Consider the following 16,672-nt stretch of genomic DNA (forward strand, 5'->3'; position numbering starts at 1 on the left):
CCACTGTGACCTCTGTGAGTTGGTCTCTTGAGGTTCCACCCAGCACTCAGTGATTTCACCTCTCAGTGGGAGAACCTCACAACGAGTGCAGGCTGGGCTGTCTTTTCCACAGAAATGCAGTCCTGCAGCAGGTCTAAGCACTTAGACCTGATTATTAGTGATTTCAGCTCTAGTGGTCACTTAACAAAACAAAAGACTCTCTATGGAGCCTAATAAGCTCTATCTTTAAATAGGGGAGCGGGATAGGTCAAATAGTGCCTGCAAGTTTTAGGCACAGCCCACACCACCAAGCAAAACCCCTGTCTCTTCCTCCCCTTCACTCTACTGGGATCTGTAATGAAAGAGGTGTTTTTGACTTTCATAACCAATGTGGCAAGCCTAGAAGTACCGGGGCCCTGAACTGCCAAGCCTAGAGGTGCCGGGGCTCAGCCCTGGCAAAAATTAAGCACTGAGGGTGACCCCCTCAATCAGGGCAAGCTAAGTACTGTTCTGCTGCCCTTTATTCATACAATAAGGATAACAACATTTCATGACCCCCACATTCAATACTAAAGTGATTTGTAACTCAACACCAGCCAAAATTGATCACTTGGGCAACGCAGCTCTGTGGGCTGGATACCTAGGTAGGGTAGTTGAGTTCATGTAAATACAGCCTGGTCCTGAAGCCTTCCCCCTGCCCTGGCTGTCAGGGGAGAGCTCATTCAGACCTTGCTTACAAATCATAATTTAAAATTATAAGGTTGGCCAATATTGCCGAAACGAATGTGCCAACATTGTCAAGAAAACGACAGCTGTGTGAAGAAGCTATTCTTCGTTCTTTTCAAACCTATTATATTTTTTTCAGGTACAAGTATTTTATCATATATTGTATATGCTTTTAAAGTGTGTATTAATGTTTCAATTCAAATTTCCAACCAATGACTAAATTGGCAACACTGTGTAACTAGCTGACCACTGTCAGGGTGTTGGGGAAATTCAAGGGGTGGGGGTAGGGAAATCCCTGGTAGTCAATCTAGTCAAAGGTCCTAAGGACTACCATATGGGCAGCATTAGAGCCTTAATTGTGTCTTGTTTAATTTGTTTTTTTTTTCTTTCTTTCTTTTTTGTACTAAGCATCTATAATTTGGCTCTTTCACATATAGTTCATCTGTATACAGAGCATTTCTTCTAGTCAGCTAGTTTTATGCATATGTCATTGTTTTAATTTTTATTAATGTTTTTATCTAAGTGGGTAATTTTTAGCACATCCCTCCCACCCATGAGTTTTAAAATTAAGTTCTGGTTTTTGTGGTTGCCAGTACTGTAAATATATTTGTTCTGTTCTAACAGGAAAAGCATTCTGACTTTTTTAAAATGAGCAATCATATGTATAATCAACTTGGTTAAAACTTCCTTCCTGGTAAGTGCAGCACTTCCTTTGCATCTGGATATGAAGGCAAGCAAGAAAAGCAGAACAACTTAAACAAACAACTTTCTTGTGAATGATCATTTAAAAAAATACTTTAAAATTAAACAAATGAGTCTTATTCAGCGACTCATCCTGTGCTTTGTTATCAGGTAATGTTTCAGTTTGATTTGGTAATTATAAATATGGTGCCCACAGTTATTTGCTTTCCGAAACATTAAGAACGAAGTGTGGTCACCGTGTGTTCTGTTGTTTCAAGTTAGTTTTGTTGTATGTTCTTACCTTTTGTTCTAATATTTACAAGGGCACAATGAGATTGCTGGGGCTTTTTGTAAGCAAATAGAGGGAGGCTTTATGTATAAAAGTTTTTTTTCTAAAAAAAAATGTTGAAATAATTAAGCAATCTAGCATAATTTGTGAAGGAGAGATTGAAGGGGGAACAAATGTAAGTACGTCCAGTCAACTTTGCTTTCCTCAGCTGAATACTCTGTAAATAACTTCCACTTTGATAGTGTAGAGCAGAGACTAATTGTGAGCGATAACATTTTTGCTTTCTTAAAGTCAGCAAGATTGTCTTAAAATTTCTTTCTAATTTTGTCTGTTTTAGATATTTTCACTTGCTATAAAATGTACTATACTGTCATTGGCTTGCAAACATTTTCATCATATTAGGCTAAAATTTAGATGTACATTATATAAGGGATTTTAAAAATAAAAATATCCTAACGCTTCATCATGGAGGGGGGAAATAATCAACAGTTTCGCTTTCTGTGGGGTCCACATAGAAACAATATTGGTCTCTTCTGCTACTATTAACATATTTTTCTCCGGAGCTTACTTTGACATCATTCTGTGATACTGGCTCACTAACAGCAAAATGTCTTTTAATTGTTAAAATCCATTTGTGTTAATTTCAGCATCATCCAAAATACAGGAGGGAAAAAAAATCAATGTTTGCCAAATTCAAAAGAGAAAATCAGTCGGAGCAAAAAACCATTGTCAAGCTTCTAGAGATCACAGTTTCTACTGAAGTCTGGGAGTTTAGGCCCCTGATGCCCTCACAGGATCAGGTTCACAATTCATAAAATGTATTTGTGTGGATAGTGTTCTATAAATGCACAATTTTAATTAATTATTGCTGTACCTAATGTTTGGTTTTAAAATTAATAGATTGATTCAAATAAGCCATCCTGAACAAAAATAGTTTTATATTCAGAAACTTTTGGAATATATATTGTATATGTAAAGGTTATGCTTAAAGCTTGTAGTTAAACTTAACAAAAAGAGCTAATGTGTCTATAGAAGTACACATACAGAAATTAAATGAGAAAGTGATCAAACATTTGTATGTTTTGCTAGATTTCTTCTGGCATGGAGTTGGGGAATTATGAACAGCCTGTTGTAATGAGAGAGGAAACCAAACGAAGGAGAAGAAGAATGAAGCCATATAGTGCAGCAAGTAATTTGTCTTCAATGGAACTGATATCCATTGAGTTCATTCTGCCTACGAGCAATAAACATACTAAAGTGCAGGAAACAATGTTACTTGAAATAGCTGGCAACTGTACTGTTGAGCAAATGAAAGCACAGATTTGGATGCGTTCAGTAGAGATGAGCCAAACCACAGACTTTTACCATAAATTCACCCCAGATCAATTTATTCTTCAATATCAAAAGAAAGGGCAGTGGTATGAAATTTATGACAAACATCAAGTAATACAGACGTTGGACTGCATACTGTATTGGAAAGTGTTACAGAAAAAGGTAGGCAAAATCTATGTGGTCCAGAAGCAAAAACCAGCAGAGGCGGTTCAGGAATTTCAGACGCAGCTTAATGATTTAATTGGCTATGATGTCACTGATGTTAGTAATGTGCATGATGATGAGCTAGAATTTACTCGTCGCAGGTTAGTCACACCACGAATGATTGAAGTAGCCTGCAGAGATCCAAAATTGTATTCAATGCATCCATGGATTACATCCAAGCCACTCCCAGAATATGTGTTTAAAAAGATTACTAATAACAATATTTTTATAATCATACATAGAGGAACAACTAGCCAGAAAATTAAAGTATCAATTGATGACACGCCAGATATGATCCTTCAGAGCTTTTTCACAAAAATGGCAAAGAAGAAATCTTTGATGGATATTCCTGAGGATCACAGTGAACTGGATTTTGTTCTCAGGGTTTGTGGCAGAGATGAGTATATCACAGGAGAGACGCCAATCAAAGATTTTCACTGGATAAGACAGTGCCTGAAGAATGGGGAAGAGATCCACCTAGTACTAGATGACCCTCCTGACCCCAAGGAGGATGAGGTTCAGAAAGAAGAATGGCCCTTGGTGGATGACTGCACAGGTGTTACAGGATATCATGAACAGCTGACAATAGATGGAAAAGATCATGAGAGGGTGTTCACTATCTCTTTGTGGGACTGTAATAGAAAATTCAGGGTCAAGATAGTTGGCATTGATATCCCAGTGCTACCAAGAAATACTGAACTTACTGTGTTTGTTGAGGCTAATATTCAACATGGGCAACAACTTCTTTCACAGAGAAGGACCATATCTAAGCCTTTTACTGAGGAGGTTCTGTGGAATACTTGGGTTGAATTTGATATTAAAATTAAAGATTTGCCTAAAGGAGCACTACTGAATCTACAGATATATTGTGGCAAAGCACAGGCATTATCCACAAAGGTTAGCCTTCAGTCACATGATTCCCCCAACTCCGATTCTAAATGCAAAACTCAGCTACTCTATTATGTAAATATTTTGTTGATTGATCACCGTTCCCTGCTACGTAGTGGGGAGTACGTGCTTCATATGTGGAAGATTTCAGGTAAGGGGGAAGAGCAGGGAAGCATCAATGCTGACAAACTTACATCAGCAACCAATCCTGATAAAGAAAACTCAATGGCTATCTCTATTGTTTTGGATAAATATTGCCACCCAATAGCTTTGCCCAAACATAGGATAACATCTGACCCCCAAGGGGATAGGACAAGAGCTGAAATGCCCAACCAGCTTCGAAAACAACTTGAAGCAATCGTAGACACTGACCCACTTAATCCACTTACTCCTGAGGACAAAGAATTATTGTGGCATTTTAGATATGAAAGCATAAAGCACCCCAAGGCATATCCTAAGCTGCTTAGCTCAGTGAAGTGGGGACAGCAAGAAATAGTGGCTAAAACATACCAGTTGTTAGCTAAAAGAGAAGCTTGGGATCATAGCACTTTGGATGTTGGATTAACAATGCAACTTTTGGACTGTAACTTTTCGGATGAAAATGTAAGAGCAATGGCAGTTCAAAAGCTGGAGAGCTTAGAAGACGACGATGTTCTGCATTACCTTTTGCAACTAGTGCAGGTAAGGTATATTTGCATTCCTGACATTAGTTTCCTTGAATATTTGCATGATCATTAAAATGTTCCAGTGTTATGAATGACCTACTGTTTGAAGTCTCCAATGTTAATCAAAACACTGCTCGTAAAAGGAATTAATAATATCCTTAATTCATTTACCTTTGTTATCATTCACATGTCTACATTAACAGTCTTCTTCAAATTTCCCTTACTACCAGTGTAGCTCTAGTGATGGAAGCACATCCTAACCACTGGGTTTTCTAATCCTGCTCAGAGCAGGTCTAGGTCACATGATAGTTAAAGCACCAGTTGTATAATGATCAGCGGAACTGCAGTCAGAGAGCCCATGTTTCCCTGAGGTAGGGTGATCAGATGTCCTGATTTTATAGGGACAGTCCAGATATTTGGGGCTTTTTCTTACATAGGTGCCTATTACTCCCCCACCCCCTGTCCTGATTTTTCACACTTGCTATCTGGTCACCCTACCCTGAGGGACTTTTATTGACAGGACACCAGGAAATGTAGGGAGTTTGGTTGGAAGCAACACAGCCATGTGGTCAGAGCAATGCACAGGATTTAATAAAGTTACGTCTTCAATGTAACCTGTATTCAGCTTTACACTAAGTGATTGAAACATCAGTGACCAGTCTGTACCAGTGCTCCTGCTATTCTTGCCACTGTTGGTAATGAAACAATGAAAAATTTAAAGAAATTGCTAGTTTAGACAAGGCCTGACACAAAAGTTTTGGGTTGTGCTTAGGTTCTGCTTGCAAAGTTGTATTAAGAATCTTTCATGCTACTGTGCATGCATCTTATCTGGCAATACTATCAATCTTGTACTTTCATGTACTTGTACTTCTCCTTAAAATTTAAAAAGTATAAAACAGTAAACTAAAAGGCATGGCAAGGAACCATGGTTCTGATTCCATACATAGGATTTATTCATTCATAGAAAGTTAGAAAGATCAAAATCAGGGTTTTTTTGGAAAGTGAGTTACAATCCTGTTTGCTTGAAATATCTCATATATGGTCTCTTGCTGGCTGTTGTTGCTGAAAGCTTGAGATCAGTTATACAACAAAGCATTTCAGAGATCTGAGTTTGAAAAGAGAAGTTTCTTTCACTTTCACTATAGTTTGCTTTGGGGTGGGAACACTGCGCCATTGCAACTTGCAGAACTGAGGGCATTATTGATTGCAGATGAAATTTGTAATAGTGCAATTCTGTAGTGTAAATGCATATCCAGCTACTCTGGTCCTATTCTGCATCTTTCCATACCTGGCAGCTCTTTCTCTATAAAGGTTATAAACTCCACAGCAGCAGACACAACTAAATATCAAGGAACCTGTGAGCAAATTCTGCAGTAACATTGGGCATCTCCGTGGCAAGGGAGCCTGTGGACCTTGTAAGCCGCACAGGTTCAGAGGTAGTTGCTGACTCCTAAGAAAGTGAAGTTGGCGCTTCCAAATTTGCAGGAGCAGTGCTTCTGACAAAGCCTCTATATACTCTCCAGCCTCATCTTCACCCGTCTGGAGGTTGGGCTTCCCAGACAGGACGTATGCAATTCAAGGTTTGTAAATTTTAAGGCCAAAAATTACCACTAAGATTATCTAGTCTGACCTCCCACTTAACTGCTACTCTGTACGCTCTCCTTTAAGACAGCAGAGCTTACGGACAAGTAGTTGTTTATTTTTAACACATTTTTGCACCCAAATTAGGGGCTCAATTAATATGCAGGCTGGCGGATACACGAGTGCACACAATGCAGGATGCTAAAATTATTCTTTGTGCATTTTCTAAAATAATTTGTTTCAAGACAATAAACATTAAAATGATTTTAAGAAGGAATAAACTACTGAGATATTTTTAGTTTCTTTCAAAACAAAGGGAAAAATTCTGGGTTAAAACTTTTATTAAATTACAATATACACAATAGTTTAATGTAAAACAATATTAGAATGTTTTGTTTTATTGCCACCCCCTCATCTGAATCTCTGAGTACTGTCACTACAGTGCACCAACATTCATGAGTGTGAAGTTAGACTGGATGGCTTTTGTTTGTTAATCATCTGTCACAATAATAATGTCTCAAAAAAAAAAAAAAACTAGCATAGAATCATAGAATGCAGTGATCAAATCACATGCAAAGAAACATCACTGCTTTTTCCAACTTTTTTTCTCTCTAAAGACCTATGCTTTTCCATAACATTTTTACTTTGACAGAGCTCTATTCTGTTGATGTCATCTGTAAATTACACATATAAGAAAATGCAACAAGGTATTATAAATATTTTAAATAAAATATGTATTTCTTTGATTTTTATATGCATTTTTTAGGCTGTGAAATTTGAACCCTATCATGACAGCGCACTAGCCAGATTTCTACTAAAACGAGGTTTGAGAGTAAGTACTTCAAATTTAAACAACATTAAAGTTACAGGCATTGTTAAAATTGACTGTTTCTCAGGAGAATGTTATGTATATTAATTTTAGCCTTTTCTCTGCCTTTAGAACAAAAGAATTGGTCACTTTTTGTTTTGGTTTTTAAGAAGTGAGATTGCTCAGTCCATGCACTACCAGCAGAGGTTTGCTGTGATCCTAGAAGCCTATCTTAGGGGCTGTGGAAAAGCCATGCTACATGATTTCATGAAACAGGTTCAGATAATTAAGTTGCTGCATAAAGTCACAATGGATATAAAATCAGTTTCTGCTGAAAAGTACGATGTCACCTCTCAAGGTATTTATTCATAGGTATTGCTTCATTTGTTATGTAATGTGTGTGTCTTTTCGCTCCATGTGTATTAAAACCAAGGCAGCAAACAATACTGTTTCTCTGTAATGTCCATAAGAGTAAATTACTACTTCTGCCTCTGAGCATTACAATATCATTCTTCTAAATAGCCACATAAGTTGTGGGTGTCAAAGAAGCCAATAATATATTCACTTGTGGAAAACTGCATTAATGCGGAGTTAAGGTTGGAGGCACTCAATGGTGCGCTGTGTTCCTGGGTGCTTTCCAGAACTCAAACGTTGTAAAACCAGGAAATGCAGAATTCAAGTACTCTAACATTCTTCTAATCTAAGGCATATGTAATGTGACAAGAAAAAACAAAAGACACATGCTACCATGAAATGAAGAGGTAGGATGACACCACACTATACAATCTTAACTCCTCTCTCCTTTGTGTATGACTGCAACACAGATGCAAGTGCAAGTTAATGCACCTCTCCTGGTATAAACGAGAAGCAGTGTGTTCTCAGTGAGGGGTCCTGGGCTCTGAAATTAATTTTCCTTCTTGATTCATCTGAGCCATGGATGTGGTGTGACCTGCAGGTGATGCTGCAGATGTTTATGCAGACTTTTCCTAGAGAAGTGGAAGGTTAATTGTAGGGATTAATTAAGGAGCTGACTGGTAGGCTCTTGGAAAATGTTGCTTTGAGTTGGGAAAATTATTGGAGATCTCGCTTTCTCTTTTCACGTATTTATTTATTTTTGAGAGAGAGAGAAATGATCAATTGGTATGAGCCTGGTTAGGTGCCCTATTTTAATTACAATTTGTATTGAAGTTGTGTATGTGTTTTATTACGTGCCTAGCACCTGAGATAGGCACAGTGGACAAATTTGAGTGAAACCATACTTTTTTATCTCAATTAAAAGTGAATGGATTTTTAATTCAGTTCATTGATTTTATAAAGGATGATACCTTTTTTCAGATTTTATGGTATATTTTGCATTTGCTGAAGAAGCACCCATAATAAAACATAATGTGAAGTCATATTTTTCATTAAGCCACTTTCTCAATATATCTCATAAACCAGTTTATGCTCCAAGCTAAAAGTCCTTAAACAGTGTTTTTGATTGTAGTAAGTGTGAGGCTTCATTTCAAGTGTCTTGGAGCATTCTTACCCAGAACGAAAGAAATGTTTACTTCATTTTTGAATATGCCTCCTGCTTTTTGAACAACTTTCCAGATATTTCATTCCTAGAGGAGAGAATTCCTTTCACTACTATACCTGCACCGTGACATCTTACAAGTTCTTTTTCAGCATTTACCATGCTGAATCAACCACCAATAGGAGCTTGTAACATGACTGGTTCCAACAGTTGGAAAACGCAATTGCGAATAGTGCAACTTCATATCAATCCCAGAAAGTGTTCCTTCAGTCCAGAGATCCTGATGTTGTTAATTAAAAAGTAAATTCCAAGTTCATTCCATTGTGAATATCAGCTTTGAAATCCCAGTCCAACTCACCGTCCTGTAAATTGATGTTTCCAAGATAAGCCATTACCGGGGCAGTCAGTTGTGTGAGTAGACCTGAAACAATGCAGTGTTCACCCTGGATGACCCACGTATTTTTTCAGTCTTGCTATGTTTTCACTTTTATCCTGCATTCCTAAATTCAGGAGGAGTTTTGTCATTTTAAAGACTGTAAAATTGCGGCCATAGTATTTAATAACCTAGACAAACCCTCCTGTGTCATGCCCAGTGTTCAACATGTTGTTTGTTTGGTTGTGATGCTGACAAACCCCGTTAAAAACTTCTACATTTTAGAAGAAATTTAATTTTAATTATTTTACAAAACACATAGAGAGGCTTCTCCAAACTTCTTTGATCAGAATATCTACTTTTTAGGAGGAAACTTGAAGCTTCTGCAGCTATATATATACAGAGAGAGAGAGCTTCTGAAATTTCAATCACAGCAATTAGCTTTATGTCCAGCAAGTTGTCTGTCTTATGTGATTTTTTTCTTTCTTTCTTTCTTCTCTTTCACTCTCTCCAAAAATAGTGTAATATATAACAGGACCTGAAAAGAGTACTTGGGTGACCAAGTGTGACTGCTCTGCATTTTTCAGGCTACTCACATGACTGTTCCACTAATGTTTATCTAACTTGTTTTTGAAAATATGGGATATGTTGCCTTAACTACTGCCTTTGGAAATGTCACTGCCTAGCTACACTTACTTGTTAAGAAATGTTTCCTAATGTTGCTCCCAAACTTTTTCTTCCTTTAACTTCAGCCTGTTGCGCCTTTTGCCCACTATCTCCATTGACTTCCTTTATTTATATTGTCAGTCTGAATGTGTTGGATCACGTCTTCTCCCTTTGGTCTTCTCTTTTCTAGTCTTATCAGTCTTTCAATCTTATCCCCTAATTCTTGTATCTCTGTTTTTACCCTTCTCAGTACTTTTGTTTAGTCCTTTTTTATCTTCCCTCGGTTTAGGTACACAGTATTCCAGGTGCAATATCACCATGGCTATATCGGGTAATATTTCCCTCATTTTTCATGTCAGAATCCCTATGTATACATCGGGAAAAAAATTTCTACACGGGCAACACACTTTAATCTTATACTTGTTTTACTATCTGCTTTCATCCCTGGATCTGCATAATTGCTTCCTAAATATCTTCAAAATAGATATCTGTGCAATTGTTTCCTCTCTCTAGGTTCTAGTTTTGAGTTCTTAAACTAGATCAGCTGGAAAATCTCATTACTTATAGATACTTATGTTTTTTTTTTTTTTTTTAATTAACTAGTTCCAAACCTTTACTGTGATCGCTTTAAGTAATTGGTATTCGGGTTCTTAATTATGTGGTTTTATATCAGATAGCTTATTGAAATTAACATGCTATATCCTGAGCACCTTTGTGTAGTAAATCAATAATTACATTGTAGAAAGCTATTAGATTTGAGAAGGCCTATTTTAATAAACCCTAGTTTGTCTTTAAAGAAAGGTGTCTAATTATAATGTTCACATATTGACTCCTTTATCTTGCACTCAGATATCACACTAGTCATCTGGTATTTTCTAGGCCTTTCTTTCCTAAAAGCCTCAAAGATAGGTGTCATTTGTTTTTGTTTTTCAATTCCTGGGTGACTCTTAATTCACTGAACTTTATAGCAAAGATTTTGAGATTTTTCTCTGTTAGTATTTTAAAAATTCTAGGTGTATAAATGCTTTGTCTAGCTTCTTCATTTTCCAGTGGTCCTTTGTTTCCCTTCTAATTTTCCTCTTTTTTTGAGGGTATAATTATTTATATAGTGCCATCAAGATGGTGGGACGCTTGAATAGCTAGAACTTGTGCATATAGAAATCCCTGTCTTATTTTCTTTTTATTTTAAATTGGTGTCTTGTTTGTTTAATATACAAGAAGAGTACTTCCCAGCATATTGCAGAGAGGGATTGTGACTGGCTAGCTAAGATGGAACAATGTGTATTTATTAACCATTCCAATTTAAACTGAAGGATCAGAAATCTGGAGGGGCTATGAATGGATCTCCTGATTTACATATATGACTATTCAATGCCTTGTTTACATGATCAGCAGATGTTCTGTTTGCTAGAATTTAAAACTGATAGAGCTGCAGTATGGAACATTCTTTAAGAATATAGTAATTGCTATGCCCTTGGCTGGCTCCAGGTAACTGGTGGCTCCTTGAGGCTCTGCCTCTGGTTGCTTCTTGCCCTGGACTGGATGGAGGGCTGTGGTTGGTTGCTCATCCTGGTGCTGGCCGTTGTCCTGCCATCAGTTTGGGGGATACTCTGACTGAGCCGCTAGCCCTTAGTTGTAACTATTCCTTGCACCCTGGCTTGTGAGGATTGGAGCTCTAGCTGTAACTGCCTGGCTGTTGCTGGAAAGCCTTGCAGTCACAGAGAGGGAGCTAAAGCACTGCCCAACATCACTATAGCTGTAGGTCCAAATCTGTGGCCAGGTGTGGTTGGGGGAACTATGCTCCAGGGAGGCTATGTCTCTGGCTAGAGTCTTCATGGCTTCAGTATTATTCACACTAAGCATCCAAAAATCAGGAGATTTGTTTAAAAAGTTGTGTTCTTGTCTTCTAGTTTTGAACTTTTAGGGGTCATGTTTTCAGGTTTTTTTGTTAATGATGAGGGCTAGAAATGTTTTTTTAATGAAAGCTCAGATTCTCATATAATAACCTGAGTCCAGGTGTTGGATCTTTAAGAAAAACACCAAATTTTACAAGACTAGTGGTAACATCATGAAAGTTGGTAACACTGTGACTGGCTGTCTATGGTTAGACACCCGAGGACATTTAACCAGATAGAGCATCCCTACCAATAGAATCTCCTTGGATTTCCAAATCAGAAGAAGCTGCTAGAAGGTCTTAGGCATAAGCAGTTCAAAAAGGTAGCTAAAAATAGGAGCCTTGCATCCAAATTCTGAGACTTAAAAGGTCTAATTAATTGTAACTTTCTGCTTCTAACTTTTGAACCCAATAATGGTGATTTATTTTTTGCGATTACAGTTATCACTCAGCTGAAACAAAAGCTTGAAAAACTGCAGAACAGCAAACTTCCGGAAAGCTTTAGAGTTCCATATGACCCTGGGCTGAGAGCAGGAGCACTAGTGGTAAATATATTTTATTATTTACAAATTCTTCATGGTTTGAACATCTCTTATCTGCAAATATGTGTGATTTACATATCTGCCTCTTCAAATCATGTACCCAAAAGTCTTGACTTCACTTCTGCCATAGATATCCTCATTTATGGTTTTACCTCAGTTCACTTTGACAACCCTATCTTTTCTGTGGTTACTCCCCTTACCTATGATGGATCACAGACCTCAAACCTGGGTCCATGGGTCCCCAGGCAGCACTCAGGTCATGACTGCCACCCAGCAGCTCACCTGAGTAACTAGGGACAGGTTCAAAGAAGGTCTAGCTTGCAGAGGGCCCTGCCCCAAAACACTGGGGGAAACATCCAGACCCCCAACTGGCTAAGGAGCACAACATAAACCAGGAAGTAACAACAGGAAGCTGTGAGAGCAAGTAGCGGAATCCTTGGCTGGCTGTGACTACCTCTGGATTACCTGACTCCTGAGCCCTGCATTCCTTCCTGTTCCTGGTTCCTGTCCTCCCATCCCAGACCCCTGTCTACTCCCAGTTCCTGCTGTCCTGCTCTACTTTGGCCCCTGCTGCTCTGCCTTATCCCTGACGCTGTCCTCAGCTCTGATCCCTGGCCTAGCACCCAACTTTGTCTCTAGCTCTGACCTTCAGCTTTGTACCTAATGTTGTCTTTCGTTTTGACCTTCTGCTCTGACCATTAGATCTGATTTCTGCTTCAACCACTAGGTATGACTGCCCATGGCGCAGTCATTGCACCACCTCGTTGAGCCATTGTTGATACAAAAGTCTTCTCTGCCATTTAGAATAACCTTTCTGTATCTCTTCAATATACCAAATTGCTGTTTTATTTCAAATCTCAGCTTAAAAGTTCTTTTCATTGCCTTTTCCTTTCTCTCTGCTTTGAGTTATTACCTTATTTTTGTAAGTATCAGTTAATTGTGCAAAGCATTTTAGGATAGAATTTATGTTGTGGTGATACAGAAAATATTCTATTGCACAGTGTAGGAAGAAAGGCACTGATTGGCTTTGTATACACAGAAGTGTTACATTTATCCAAATGCAATAAAAGCAATCACAGTGTGGACCTTCCGTCTAACATAACTAATTCAGTCTCATAATCTATTTTGTGTAAAATGGCCAGTAGTGTAAAAGTCTCTTCATTCATACTTCATTAATGAAAATGTTGTATACTGTAAATACCTAGATAGACAGTAAAATGCCAGTCACTGCAACATGATCACAGACACGTGTCTACCAAATTAAGAGGTTGATGTGGTATGACTATAGAATCAATTAAGCGGTTGATGGGCTATTCAGATACTGTAGATAGAAGTCACAATTGGTTTGATGGCAATGTGACTTTTTTTTTTTTAGACACTTTGCTGCCACAACAGCATTTGATACTTTCCGTATAGACTGTGAAGCTCACAACTCTACAGCACTTCCCTAGATAAGGGAAATAAGTGAGTTATAGGTGCAAATGGTGTGACATCAGAAGGCAGACAGACAGTTATTCACAAGCTATCCCTTCCTTTTATTCCTTGGATACTAAACTCAAAGTAATCTGTGAACAAAGGCATGTTTATTATAGTGGTTACTTTAGTCCAGTGTGAGTTCCACTTTCCATTCAAATACATTTTCTTCTATTTTCTCATATATTTAAAACCCTTTTGGGCTGAAATTTTCAATATTTAGCCTTAGCCCAAATGTTTGAGGCCAATTGGTTCAGTATTTTTAAAGTAATTAAGATTTAAGGCTGGCAGTTTCACACATAGCTATAAAGCCCAGTTGATTTTGAATATTTAAGGTGCACTGAATTACATTAGCCCCAGCCTTGCATAAGCATGCTCTGTCCATGTGCTGTTCATATAGAACCTGATCTTTACATTCCAAGTTTATCTTGTCCATTGTCCCTAGCATCAGGGTGTTCCAGCTTATCTTAGCTAGCACAGACAACCTGATTCCAGCATACTGATTGATAAGCCCATATTTGCAACTTAACCTTCCATTCATCTTCCCAGTCATGCCCACTAAGAAATGAGGCAGGTTATGGCAAACCAGGCCTACGTTTCCACTCCTTTAATTTTCTTGTTTTTAATGTTAGTATTTGTTTCATTTGTGTCCTATTCCACCTTTCTGTGCTCTTTTTTTCAAGTTTACCAAGCAGCAACACATCGTCAAAACTACAGTAGTTATAATAATTTGAACCACCCTTAATATTAGGTTCAAAGTACGAAGCAGGGGATGCAACTTCACCTCCGCAGGTAGAACCCAGAAGGCTCTAATCCCACATTATAAGCTTGCTCTGCCTTTAAAGCATCCTTCAGTAATTTTAACTTTGCCTTTATTTTAATGACATTATGAAAAACTGGAACAAAATGTAAAAATCTTTCCATTTATCACCATGAGAAATTTAGGTGTCAAACAGAACATAGGCCAATTAAAATAACATTTCCTGGGTCCGTACCAGAAGTGATCCTGTTAAGTCACCAAACAATACTTGTCATCACCAACATAGGCAGTTTTTACTTTACCAACATCCCAGCATCTGAACTGTACTTGCAATTTGACGACTATTCCCCCAGATTGAGCCCACATGCTGGCAACTCTTACTCTGCACATGTAAGTGCCCTCCTGGTGCAAGCAGCAGTACAAGTCCAGAGCTTTCCGGACTTTGCATTGTCTTGCAACAGAATTTGAGGAAGGAAAATAAAACTTCTTCCACGCCGGACGAGTTGTAGTGCTTTTCACATTTAACTTAATAATATGTTATTGGACCTTGGTTAAATTTCTTACCCTGTACCAATTAGTATTACATCCCTTGTACCAAATTTTTAACATTTCTGTGGGGATAAAATAGGGCAACCCTCTTTGTTCTGTCACTTAAGGCATCTTTTACTTTATATAGTATGTCATTGTTTTTGCCTTTTATCTTTCATGTTCGAAAATTAACTTTATCTTGTACATAAAAAAAAAATTACAACATCATACATATAAAATAGTTACAAATTCTTTATCAATACATTTTTTGCTTTGTTGACTTTCAAAATACAGTACTCTAGATGCTAATTCTGGCTGAAACCCTTGCTCATGTAATGGTTGAAGTACTTCTGCTGCTAGCTTCTGTTCATATGCTTGTTCATGTTCCCACAGCCTTTCTATGTCAACCATTGGGGATGCTGGCCCCACCCCTTGTGCCTGAGACCCACCCCTTTCCCACCGGAGCCCCAAGTCCCCCACCGCGGCCACCGGCCCCTAACCTCAGGCCACCCCGCCCGAGCGCCCCTAGCCTCGGCACTGACCCCAGCTGCCTTGAGTCCCAGGCCACAGGCAGGCCCACCCTAGTCCCAGCCCACTTTGGGGAAGAGGAGCAGCCTGCCTGGGCTGGGGCCATGGGGGAAGTGGCAGGAAGCAGGAGACTGCCTCGGGATGGAGCATGGGTGGGGCCAGGCCTGGCTGGGGAGGCTCAGCCTCCCCGGGCCTGCGATACTTGTCGCTGATGATGTCTTCTTGGTTTCAAAGTGATATACCAGTCCCAAAAAGCTCAGCTCCCATGTCAGGCTCCCTCCAGGTTTCATTGCTTCCTGACCTTGGCAGGCTTATGCATTCTGAAAGTTTACTTTTTTATCCATAGAGTCCTTTCAATAGTTTTAAACCATTTTTGATGAAACCCCTGTGACTGCAGATAGGTGAAATTCAATGACACTTGGCACATTAATAAACTAAAATTTATTAAGCAATAAGACCTTAATTTAACTCTAAGCCATTAGTTGGATTTGTTTCAAATCTAGGCTATTTCAATCTTATATATAATTGCTTAGTTTTCCATTTACAAAACACTTCTATATAGGTTTTACTTCCCAATGCAATTTATTTTACTCTATAATTACACAAAACTTTTGGATAAATTTCTTATTTTCACTGATCTTTCTTGGTGCTGGGTTGATTTCTGCTTCCAAAGCGCACAGCCATCTGAAAAAGAAAACACAACCTATTGTGGCTCCTATTTGGAGCCTCTATATGGTTTTAATTAAATAGCATGTCTTTACATTTGTTTTATCTCTCTTACAAAACACACTTCATGTACCATGGGAATCTTCCATAGTGCATCTCTCACCCTTTATTTGCCATAAAATCTTGTTAGCCGTGTTAATTTTCACGTCAAGTGTAACTGTTTTGTGAATAAAAAGTTTCCATGTACCCCTATGAAAGCAATTGTCTGATTACTAGAGCCACCTTAAGGCTCAGTGTTCAAAACATTGCTACTCCTCTAACAATGCCTCCCACCCTCCCATACACGCCTTTGCTGTTGCTCCAGAGGTGTACTGTCTCTTTAATTTTTCATTCTCACCCTGCAGCTCTTTCAGCTGCTGATTCATTACAAGAGGATGCAGAGTCTCTCACTACTTTCTTGGTTCTGGCCATCCCTGCCACAGCCGCAACCATGTCCTCTAGCCCTTATTTAAAAAGATGTTGAACTTCATAAACACATTGAGGTAACAAAGCCAAATGATACAAGCTACGTGT

General features: G+C 38.5%; 1 protein-coding gene across 2 annotated transcripts in view; it reads left to right on the top strand.

The window, feature by feature from the left end:
• Positions 1-16,672, top strand: part of PIK3CG (phosphatidylinositol-4,5-bisphosphate 3-kinase catalytic subunit gamma) — a 51,420-nt gene that overhangs the window by 11,491 nt on the left and 23,257 nt on the right. The window contains exons 1-5 of one of the 2 annotated variants that reach the window (XM_034766599.1): positions 1,295-1,557; positions 2,765-4,780; positions 7,112-7,177; positions 7,286-7,511; positions 12,044-12,147. In XM_034766599.1, coding sequence (XP_034622490.1) covers positions 2,777-4,780; positions 7,112-7,177; positions 7,286-7,511; positions 12,044-12,147 — 2,400 coding nt within the window. In that variant the 5' untranslated portion in view covers positions 1,295-1,557; positions 2,765-2,776. Of the gene's footprint in view, positions 1-1,294; positions 1,558-2,764; positions 4,781-7,111; positions 7,178-7,285; positions 7,512-12,043; positions 12,148-16,672 lie in introns of those variants that run through there. The other variant, XM_034766590.1, reaches the window with a different exon arrangement.

Source organism: Trachemys scripta, chromosome 1 (assembly GCF_013100865.1).
Source record: "Trachemys scripta elegans isolate TJP31775 chromosome 1, CAS_Tse_1.0, whole genome shotgun sequence".
NCBI lineage: Eukaryota > Metazoa > Chordata > Testudines > Emydidae > Trachemys > Trachemys scripta.